Source organism: Nestor notabilis, unplaced genomic scaffold, assembly GCF_000696875.1.
Source record: "Nestor notabilis isolate BGI_N333 unplaced genomic scaffold, ASM69687v1 scaffold13326, whole genome shotgun sequence".
Taxonomy (NCBI): Eukaryota; Metazoa; Chordata; class Aves; order Psittaciformes; family Psittacidae; genus Nestor; species Nestor notabilis.
Window position 1 is genome coordinate 134,049 of NW_009931551.1, and position 11,358 is coordinate 145,406.

Here is an 11,358-nt window from a genome sequence, read left to right on the forward strand (position 1 = left end):
GATACTTGTAGAAGCTGGACATCAGACAACTTCCTCTTCTTCAACATACTGCTTCAGCAGTGCTCACTAACTCCTATCCAAGGGAGTAGACAGGCATTCACCTGCCCATGAGCAGGAATCTAGAAAGATCTAGGTGTGAGTTGTTTTTCTCTGGATGCCTCTATATTTAACTGATGTATTTGTTTAAACCACAACCTTGTCAGGCCAGGAAATATCGGTCACATGTTTAGGGCCATCATCAAAGTTGATACTGACAAATAGCAAGGTGAAATTCCACCTTAATACATCAGGTCCTTTCTTTAATAGTTCAGAGGTATAACTAGGCAAATGGTACAGACAGACACCTGGGAGCGATAAATTCTGGACTCTTGTTTTTTCTCCAGTACTGTGCTCTGAGGAGGCTAACTGCACCCGGGAGGAAATACTCCTACCTATATGGGGGAAGGTTAATAAATGCATGGCTGCACACCTTGCCCCAGAAGGCCTATTACAAGGCTAAGTTGAATAAGCCATGTTTGTGTATTAGCATGAATGTGTGGCGTTAGCAGCAGCTACTGGATGCTGTTTGCCTCAAGCATTGTGAAGTATAATAGATGCTGGCTGTAATATTCTCAATAAAGATTGCTTTTTCTTTTTTTCTTCCCCCAAGTACCTTTTAGCATTCATGATGAAGGACTTGGGTATCAACTCTCAATCATCTTGAAATAATGTATGATAAATACACTGTGGAGTTACAGTCTTGAGGTTCAAAACATGTGCATTGTAAAGTTCTTTGACATACCAGACACCCTTGAGTTTTATCATTCAGGATGGGAAGCTGAAATGATTATTAGGGCTGACTAATGGTATCTCATCCCCTTATCTAGGTAGTTACGCCATGGGCGAGCTGGTAAGAAATTTGCCCAGCAGGCAGCAGAGATCTGCAAAGAACCTGGAAGAGGATACAGTGGTTGCAGTGTTGAATACCATCCATGAAATCATTACTGACAGCTCAGAAAATGCAAGGTCTCTGATCCAGACACAGGGCATTCAGAAGCTGGTAGCTATCAGCAAGTCAAGGTAAGTGACAGTTGAAAGCAAAATGCGTAAGACCTCTCAGCAAACAAGAAGATGTCACTGTGAACAGCAGCTTTTGCTTTGTGAAAGTATTCAAGCACCGTAACCTTTCAGAGGCTTTAATTTCAGAGTAGTTAATAGATATATGCAGTAAAACCAGGCATCATCTTTAATAGGTTTACTTGATTAAACAGGAAAAGTAAATTGAGTGGTCACTTCAGTCATGTTAAGACGTGCTCTGTCCTTGTCACATACATTGTAGCACCATGTATGCATTTAGCAGACATGGTCTGCGGTGAAACCAGGATCTTTATTTTTAGTGTGGGAGGCCTTTTTCCTGTGGCAGCATTCCATTCCTGGAATGCCAGTGATGAAATCTGTTTCTTTTTAGTAAAATGGTTACTGATGTGCAGTAATTGTTCTGGCTGAAGGGCTGCTGGTGGTAATTTGAAGTGGTGAATTTTCACTCTGCAGTTCTGTTGAAAACTGTTCTGACTGCTTTAGAGACAAGTTTGTTCCATATGGTTCAAAGAGACATTATAGATGGTTGTAGGCATTAGACTTTATAGATAGTTTTGGGCAAACGTTCAGGAGAGTAGCTGAAGACTTCGTTGGGTTGCAGTGCTATGAAATGGGAGAGCCAACCAGGAATCCAGCTCTGTGTTACTTTACTGAGAGTGCTTGTGTACTGACTTAGTAAAGAATGGATCAAATTTAGTTTTCTCTTTAAAAATAGCTTACTTTTTGCTGACTGGAATTGCTTTGTAAGGTAATCTAAACCATGAAGCCACTTCAATGAATTGTGAGGAAGATACGTAATTGGAGTGAAGGGCTGGAACTTTCTGGTTTTGTTTCCCAATAAAGTGGGTTTTTTTGGTTGGTTGGGCTTTTCCTAAATAACTCCAGGCAGGATGGATCTATCTGGTTTTTATTAATGACAGCCACAGTACAGAAGGTCTCCCTGGCCTCAGTGCTTGCCCAGCAGTACCTGTGAAAACCCAGAAATCTGCACAGTTTACAGCTTTTGGATTTATTTTTCTTTTTTGTCAGCAAATACCTGTAGGTATGAAGAAGTCATTGAATGGTTTCATATATATATATCCTATAGCTTAGAGATTCAAAGAATAGCTCTGTGGAATACTAGGTATTTCCTGGATGATGTTTTGGTGCAAAGAGGTCACCATATGAATAGCCTTACGTTGCTTGATACTTAAGCTCTAATTTTATCTTGCAAATCAGCCAGTCTTCCAGAGAAACAAAAGCAGCATCTCACATTCTTCAGATGATCTGGAGCTATAAAGAGCTACGAAATGCCCTGCAGAAGGATGGGTGGAATAAATCACACTTCCAGGTAAAGATGCTGGGTCTTAGATTTTTGTTATGGAAATGCCTGTGTGGAAGATGTCATAACTTAGTCTAATATTACAGTCTGATAGATTGTGGGCTTTGGTTCTGTTCTTCTAGGTGATAGAACGATGTATTGTACTCTGTTCAGTCACAGCATCCTGCATATACTGTGAAGTGTAACTCCTGATTTTGGAAGTTTGTCACCTCATATAGGCCAAATGCCCAATGCTTTACTGGAGGAAGAATTAGTGTGTCTTTTCTTAGTTGTTTCATTTGAAACATTCCATGTAGCAGCCTGTGGCAGCCACATGTTCTTGACATGGAGCCTCCTCATCTTCCCTTGTGAGAAGATTTTGCTCCTTTTACAGGCAAACATGGTGCCATTTAGATAACATGAAAAAACTCACCAACAAATCTATATGAAAATAAGAAATCCTCCAGCGCCATATTCTCAGCAGAAGAGGGGCTCAGCAGCATTCCATGGTCTCTCTCCATACTGTTGGCTTGGTTGGTTTTTCTTGTTAGGTTTCCCTGAGTAGCAGTTTCATATTTATGTGATTTTTGTCTCCTAGTCTGTTTCTGCAACCCCAAAGGGTTCCAAAGGTACTGCGGGCAGGTCTGGCTATGATGACAGCACTTTGCCTCTAGTGGATAAAAGTCAAGGTCAGTTCTGCTCTTCATCACTTTTTCTGTTGTACTTTGCTTGTTTGTTTTCTGAATTTGCCACATCTGTTTTGTGGCGTGAGGGGGTAAAAATGCATTATTTGTGTCCACCGTCCCAAAACAAGCAGTCCTGTTCAGCTGGATATGGGTAGTATTCCTTTCCTTGTGACACGTGTGCTACTGATGTTGTTTTCTCAACTTGTCTGCAACATAAACAGTTAAATCTTCCTGGGAGAATTTGGGGTAGACATGAGTTGGCGCTTTGAAAGGGGAGAACAGGCTTGTTTGCTGATGTTATATATTAATAAATCTCACCTCAGCCAGGCAGTGGCCTTGGCCTTGTCTCTTGCTCAGTACTGGAGTCTTCTCATTTCAAAACAAACATGCCTCTTTTGGCAGTGCTTCTTCCTTTCCTGGCCAGGTTTTTTCATTGGAGATGGGTTTATGCAAACTCCAGCTAAACCTGTCTGTGCTTTTTCATGAGGCCTGACAGAGCCATACCAACACTGGTGTAGCTCCAGCTTTAATTTCATTATGCTTGCTTTGTCTCTCAGTCTGCTGCTAGTTTCTAATGCTCAGATGTCAAGATTTCTTTTCAGAAATCTTTAGTCTGCTGCAGCAGAACTTGCCATGTTGCACTTTACCTGGTTTAATGCAGGAAACAGCCCCACTCTGCCCTGCCTGTTTCCACCTTCCCTGCCTTTCATCAAATCTGGCAGATTATGCAGACAGAGGATGACTCAGGTCCGTTTGCTGATCTGACAGTAAACTTCTTGTTTTCTTTATGGGTTAGCTTTCTGTTGGCTCAGCAGGTTGCCACATTGAATTGTGTGCAGTGTGAAGCTGCACCCTTACTTATTTTCATTTTCTTCTATTCTGGAGAGACCAGAGAGAGCCTGTTAATGGTGGGAGGTAGTCCAAAGCAGAACTGCAGTTCCTGTTATTGCTTGGAGAGAGGGAGTTCTATATTACAGTGTGAAAGCAGAAAATAGAAGGATTCCATGTGCTCTCTGGAGAGCTTAAATCAAACTTTCTGAATGGGTAACAGGAGAATAGTTTGGTGGGGTTTTTTTATAATAGTCTCTGCATTTATTACTTTATGGACCTTTCTGGTTGTGTAACTAATGCAGAACTACCAGGTTTTGGGAAAAGCCAATGTAACTGAAGTCGTTTCAATGTTTCTGTTTTACAGATAACGAGAAGACTGGGAGTCGTGATATGATACCTATGGATGAACTTGGCCCAGGTGAATTGAGCCATAGATCAAACTCTGTCTGTTTTGATAGAGCACACTGTCACTCACAGGAAAGTTCAACTGTTTCTCTAGGAGATATTATTTCAGATGGATAAAGCTGACATTTAAAAGCAGGACGTTACCTTACAAAAGCTTGGTTGGCATCTTCCCCCTCCCCCATCTTTTTTTTCTTTTAAATACCTGTGGAGTGTACACACCGATTTCTCCATTACTTTAAGCATATGTTGGAGATAATACTGACCTAGCTTTCATTCTAGTCTCTGGCCCTTGAGGCAGCTGGATTACAGACCTGGAAGTCTGAGGATTCAGAAGGAAAAAAAGAGCTGAAAATTTACTTCAATATAATGCTTGTGCTTAAATCCATTCTACCTTTGTTTTCTGTAGATAACACCAAAAAAAAAGTTAGTGTGTATGATGTTCCTGGCTCCACTTTTCATTCACCTGCATCTAGCTGAGCATGGCTTTTCCTGCAGCCAGAGAACAGCCACCTACTGTCACTGAAGTGCTTTGAGATTGATAAGCTCTGTAGTTTAAGACTGGTAGAAGTAGGGGTTTTTTTGTTTTCTGAGGTAGGTAAAGGGCTTGTGTGGTCTCTTGAGAATTTGCTTTACTTCTTCCGGTTGACAGTATTTTTATTTAAATACCTGTATTAATGCCTCCAAATGAAAGAGTTTGATATCCTGCTATTGTGATGGTAGCTGAAAAAAAGTAGCAAGTTAGAATCAAGCTGAAAGCCAGGCATGTTCTGAAGTTAAAATAACAGGTATATATTACCTTTTGTATTCTTAGAAGAATGAGATGCCACCTGCCATGAATCAACTGTCCATATGAGTTTTGCCTAAGGGAACACTGAAACATTTGTTCTCACAATGGAAGAGAATAACTTGTGAGGAGGTTGCCTGGCAGGATAGCTGTGTGCTCACAGGTGCAGCAGTATAGGCAGTGCTGATGGTTTATCGTCTCTGTATTAATTGTTGCCCTGTGCTTTTAGGAGTTACTGGTACAGGTCTGAGTACAAGATGAAATGCAAATTAACAGCGTATGTACAGCATGAGGCAGATTCTCTGCATTGTGCTGTTCTCCCATCATTTTATCACTACTGGAAGATGAAATCTGTCAAGTTTTCCTGACCCCAGCTCTTGAGTGCCGTTTAACTCCAGTAGGACTATAACTTTGTGCTGTTTCAGAGGTCAGCTGAGAAGGGACTAAATTAATTTATCCAGTGTACTATTATTAATTCCAAGGAACTGGAAGAACAACTTCAGGCTCTTCCAAAAGCCATATATTTTTTGTCTTATAGGCATACTTCCATAAGGAGTTGCTCTAGACTGGATTTTCTGATTTTAACTTCGTTGTGGTCTTGTATTCTGGAGTTTTTGTTCTTAATTTTTTTTCCACTCCTGGAGGGTAGAAGAAAAGATGTATTCTGAGTTACTGTGGGATGCACTAGACAGGCTAGTGCAGAGACAGTGCAGGTCTGTCAGACTTTATCAGCTCCCGAGAAGGGGCTTTGCACCAGGTAATCTGAAGATCTGAAGAATGCTTACTCTCAGGGTGCTGCCTGAGGGTGGCTGTGACCCTGGGCTATCTATAGAAGCAGCAGAACTGTGATCTCCAGGCTGTGTGCCAAATCTGAGAGTTCTCTAAAACTGTATCTGTGCCTCAGTTAAGCTACAGTCAAACAAGAGCATCTGGCAGCTGAGAATTGTCCAGGCCAGACACGTAGTTCAGATCCCCCTGTCCTATGTGCCCATCTTCAGGCGTAAATTTTCCTTTCTCCTCCTCCTCCCTTTAGATGGGGCCAGAGGTTTGATCTCTGTAAATCAAGAGCTGTGTGAGGGCACAGATGGGCTGACACTGAGCAGGAGCTCGGTTCTGTAATTCCTGATGACATAAAAATGGTGCTGCAGAGTGAATGGGAGATAGGCAGTGAAGCAATACAGAAGACAACAAACAGAAAGCTGAGAAAGAGGAATAAACAAGCCAAGAATGGGATGTGCCTCTATTGGCCAATATAACTTTTGTTTATACATTCAGTTGTATTAACTCAGAATAATGCACTTAGAGCAGTAAGATCTGTATAGGTCTCATTCATGCCACTGAAACAGAGTTAATTCACTTCTTAGAAGGAATCTGAAACATTCAGAAGGAGAAGTATTTTCTGATTTCTTTGGAGAGCTGTAGTCCTTGAGGCACCGAAGTATTACTTCTCTGATGCAGCCTCCTTAAAGATATTTGTCATTTTATTAGGTCAAATCATGAACTTACCATCTCCACTGCTGCTTATCTTGACAGAATCACAGCACAGTGTGTGGGTTTTAGAAACACATAATCTATTAGTGCTGATGTGGGTGGCACTGTTGGCATGCAAGACCACATAACAGTGAGCTAACAGTGTGAATTGCAAAGTATCTTGGAACTTAAATATGAAGAGCAAAGTTCTTGACCATTCTTTCTTGTTAGACTACTGCCACTGTGCTTGACCTTCCTGTTGCTGCTGTCCCTCCTAAGCATGGGGGAGTTTAGTTTTTTTAGTGGTATTAAAGATCTGTTGTGCTTTTAATTTTTTGTGATTGCAATTCTTACTTCTGACCCTGCTCCCTGGGAAGTAGCACAGCTGCCATACTTCACTTAGGAGCTGTTGCTTTCTGGGGGTAGCTTAAAGGTTTCCTTTGTATCATGGCAATTCATTTAAAATGTTTGTGGATCTCCCACGATGGTGGCACTACAAAAAGGCAAAGTGATCTCTTACATCATTGGGAGGATAGTTAATATTAGATTGTAAAAAGCTACCATTCAGTTGTGGTGAGCTTGATTTCTCTGGGGAGTCAGCATGTGTCCATCGTTTAAATACATATCTGTGTGAACTATTTCCTCATAAATAAATAGTGAATCTTTAGATTAGGGTATGACTTACCAGCAGTATTCATGCCTGTCATTTGAAAGAGAATTATTGGTCATGCGTTCCTCCACAACTGCTAGCTGGGTAGCTGGATGCAGCTGGTAGCCTTTGGGTTTTCTCTTTATTGTTTGAAAGGAGTAGCCAAGAATGTTAAGCATCTTCATTGTCAACAAGTAATTGTTAGTAAAGCTCTATTTAGCAATTATTTTCATGCTTTAAGATCTGTGTACTACATGTGTAACTCTAAAATGTTTCAGTTATTTTTAGGCAGTGTGGTTAAATAATCTGTTACTATCCATACATACATAAATAGATGCTACTTCAGGTGCTTGTTGCAGGTCTGTGTGCACTTGGATTCACAAGGTGCACAGGAAAACTACAGCCCTTTTAAAACTTAACCTGGCCATGGCCAGCATAAGCAGGTAGGGCCCTGCTCTGCAGCTGCATTTGGTCTCAGTTGCTCTGACTGTGTGAGTCATGTGTGCAAACAGTGCCTCTGCCATGGGGAACCTACAAAAAACATAATTTACTTTTTCTTAATGACCTGTTGTAGGCAAGAAATAAACCGAGAGGAGCATTTTGAGTTTATGTAAAACCTTTTTGTGGTATTCTAAGAACCTGGTTTGTCAGGACATGAAAACATTAATGATCCCTCAGTTTTATAGGGGAAGACAAAAGCCTACAGGGAGTTATAAATTTGAGTGTCGTTTACTTCACATTACAAAGCTGTCAAAGCAGGGCACAAGAGGATCTGTTTGTCACTGATAGTAAAGGAAATGCAGTGCATCAGGAAAATAAAGATTTGCATTGGCTGACAATGATTCAAAGTGAAGGTTCTGAAATAATTAGAGCCATTGCTCTATAAAACCCTCTCGCACTTTTCTGCCTTGTGTTCCTCACACTTTCATATTGTTTCTTAGTTGTCAGGAGAAAAAGCACCAACAGGTGCCACTTTGTAATGAAAGACAGTCCAAGCACAGCAGGGTTTGCATCAAGATTTCTTCCAACTCGACAGGCCCTTTTTCTCAGGGCTCTGAAGGGGACTCTTCCAAGTCATTGTCATGTCCTACTAGTGGTCAGGCTCAGGAAGAGTGGGAACATGCTGCAGAGCATTCAGAGAATGAACACAGCCAATTAATCAGGCTGCTAAGCAAGGAGCACAAGATTTGGGCTGAATTTGGAGCTCATTAGCCACAGGGCATGAGATGACAACTTGCTGCTTTATTTGGGCACACTAAAAATTGCAGCAGGCTGGGATGAAAACAGGGCTGCTTGCTAATGAGTGTCAGCATCTGGCAGTGTTATAAAAAGGGCTTTTCTGTTTTGTTTTTAGCTGGTAAAAATGCAATTTCAGAGCTGGAGCACATGTGAAAAGCAGGCTGCCAGCATCTTTGGGTTCTGATGGTTTATTTTCCTGCTTCCTTGCTGAAGAATTCTGCTTGCATCAGCTCCGTTTCTGCTTTTATTTGTGCTTCATGCCTGTCATGTTATTCTCCTCAGATGGGTACTCCACCATCGATCACCGGGACAAGGAGCGCAAATACAAGACCAGTGATAACACAGGAGATGCCTCAGAGAAAGAACCTTTAAAAGTGAGCTTCCTCTTACTGCTGAATGCTAGTTAGAGCCTGTAAGAGAAAGGAAGCCTGGTGTCCTCAGCAAGAAATACAGGGTAGTTACTCACCAGGGGGCTGTAAAGGGGTTTTGGGGTTTATTTTGTGGGGGGTCTTTTGTTGCGGTTTTTTAGGGGGGGAATGTTTTTGGTTATTTTTTTTTTTTTTCCATAAAGGCACTATTTTATAACTCGACTCTTGGCTAACTAGAAACAAACCCAAAATGCTGCTTTCCAGTGTGGGAGCAAATGCAGGCAACCACTGTATTCCTGTAAATGGATGAGGTTTTAAAAACCGAAAGTGTTTGTTCTGTCACCCTTGTCCAGGCTGCATTCCCTAGTCCTAAAGCGTGTAACTGTGCTCAGGATTTATTCCAAGAATAGTCTCTTCACACTGTCACACTGCTTCATTGTTTTCACCAAGAGAAGTAGGTGTGATCTTGTGTGTCTGTGTGCAGCAGGATGGTGAACAGTAGTCGTTTCTGCAACACTCATTCACAGTCCTGTTGGTGGGCTATGGGCACGGGCAGAGGAGATGGAGAGGGAGGGAGACGTGGCCTTCTAAAAACAAATTTAGGCAACTTCATAATTAAAAAAATCTCACTTCCCAAAGCTCTGTCCTGTGGGTTGTGTGCAGTTGCGGCTTGGCAGGCTCTGTGTAATTTCTGTTGCATTGCTGTAGCTTTTCAATAGACCTTTTAAAGAGAGTTTATTAACGTTGTGGCCATCAGTTCTCCCTGGCCTCAGAAAAAGCTCATGTTTTCCTCTGGGGAAGTAATTTCAAGGAGAAAGAGGAGGATTTGTTGAAAACAGGAGTCAGTAGTAGGAAATAGTATTGTTAGTCTGCAGAAGGCTGTCCTTAACCTTCAGCATGTTGCTGTTAATACCAGAAGATCCAAGTGATTCATGCTGAGTGAAAACAAACTTCAGTAAATTGAAAGGAAAACCCACTATTATTAGGGACAAGGGAAATAAAGATGTGATTTGGAGAAAAATATTTCTATAGATCATGAATTAGGAAGATGTCCTGCTGCATCAGTCTGCCTATATTAACTTGCCTGGTTGTAAGGCCAGAGGGAGCCTGAATTCAGCCTGTTGGACACACCAAAGGTGTTCGCTGACATGCTGTTGGTTGCACACAACTGAGTAACTGCTTCTCATCCTTTTCCCTGTGCTGTGAAACAGAAATGTGTCTATGGGGTCTTCTGGCTTGTGAGCTGTTGGATAACAGTGGCTCCAAGGCTCAATAGAGGCCAAGAACTGTGAATACCAATGGCAGGGAGGTGCAGCCTTTTGGCTGTTGAAGATGCTTTTGTCAGTATTGTGCCTTTGCTGGTCTTGTTTCTTTCTCTACCACTAATTTTCCCATGTGCTTCTTTACAAGCCGACTTGTTTGGTGGTTTTGTTTGATTAATCCGCTCTGTTTTGCCTTTAACTCCTCACCCTGTGCTGCAGAATGACACAAATAGGAAAAACATTAATAGGAGTAACAGGGCTTCGGTGAATCTGGTGGATGCCCGTGACATTAAACCCCAGCCTGTTGACTCCTGGGTCTAATTTGCATGCATGGTAGGTCCTTTTAATGGTAATTGGTGCTAGTGATTAACTTGTCTCGTGCATGATCTGTATCACTGTGGAAGCTCAAGGCTAACTGTTCACTGGGTCCTTTCAGACAATTGAAAATGCAGTTAAGAAAAAGTGGTGTTTGTATTATTCAGTGTATCTTTAAGGAAATGCAGTCAAACACCACTGTTTGATTAAAAAATAACCTGTCAAATAACCAGGCAGAAAATTAATATTGTGAGTGGTTGTCAGCTGAAATGTGAAAGATTTCTCCTGTTAGGCCATGGGAATGAATTTTTTAATAGTATGTTCCTGCTTCCAACCATGTTTTTTCCCCTCTATGCTCATTATAAGGATTTGCCTGAGACTTAAGGAAAAGCATATCCTAGACTATTTATGGATGTCCCTCGAGGTTCCAATGAACTGCACAGCCCTGCCCATCTGCAGGAAAGCTGCTGGCTCTACACAAGTTTCTTTGCAAGGAGAGATGATTTTGATCACACAATAAACAATGACCCACAACTCCCACTTCTCGATTCTGTATTTTATTTTTCCTGTCACTAAAGAAAGGTGCCTTTTTGTTGCTTTCTTGTTCTCTGCCTTTGCCACGTGCCAAGTTCCTCAGTATTGTCCCTGGCCTTTCTTCACTCCTGCCACTGCTAATCTGTCTCCTGCTGTCTTGCTAGACAGCCCTCTACCCCCGTTACACCTTCTGGCACTCCATCAGGTGTGATGCTATGTTTGGAACAGCAGGTTTTGTGCCCCTGGCTATGGCTGAAGGAAAATCTTAGCGACTGTCAGGAAGGCACTGGGCAGCTTTCCCACCAGAGTAGACAATAGGCTTTTAAAGGCCCAGATTCCAAAACATGCAGCATCATCCACCCCCATAAATTCTACGAGGAAATCACTTGCATTAGTGAGAGAGAAAACTCCTCTGTGTTTTTGGGTTGTAGTGGTGGA

General features: G+C 41.8%; 1 protein-coding gene across 1 annotated transcript in view; it reads left to right on the top strand.

Moving 5' to 3' along the window:
• ARVCF (armadillo repeat gene deleted in velocardiofacial syndrome) overlaps window positions 1-11,358 on the top strand; it is a 97,968-nt gene that overhangs the window by 85,767 nt on the left and 843 nt on the right. Inside the window, exons 12-17 of the mRNA XM_010015972.1 lie at window positions 867-1,059; window positions 2,296-2,407; window positions 2,976-3,066; window positions 4,259-4,312; window positions 8,724-8,815; window positions 10,291-10,404. Coding sequence (XP_010014274.1) covers window positions 867-1,059; window positions 2,296-2,407; window positions 2,976-3,066; window positions 4,259-4,312; window positions 8,724-8,815; window positions 10,291-10,392 — 644 coding nt within the window. The 3' untranslated portion in view covers window positions 10,393-10,404. The remainder of the gene's footprint in view (window positions 1-866; window positions 1,060-2,295; window positions 2,408-2,975; window positions 3,067-4,258; window positions 4,313-8,723; window positions 8,816-10,290; window positions 10,405-11,358) is intronic.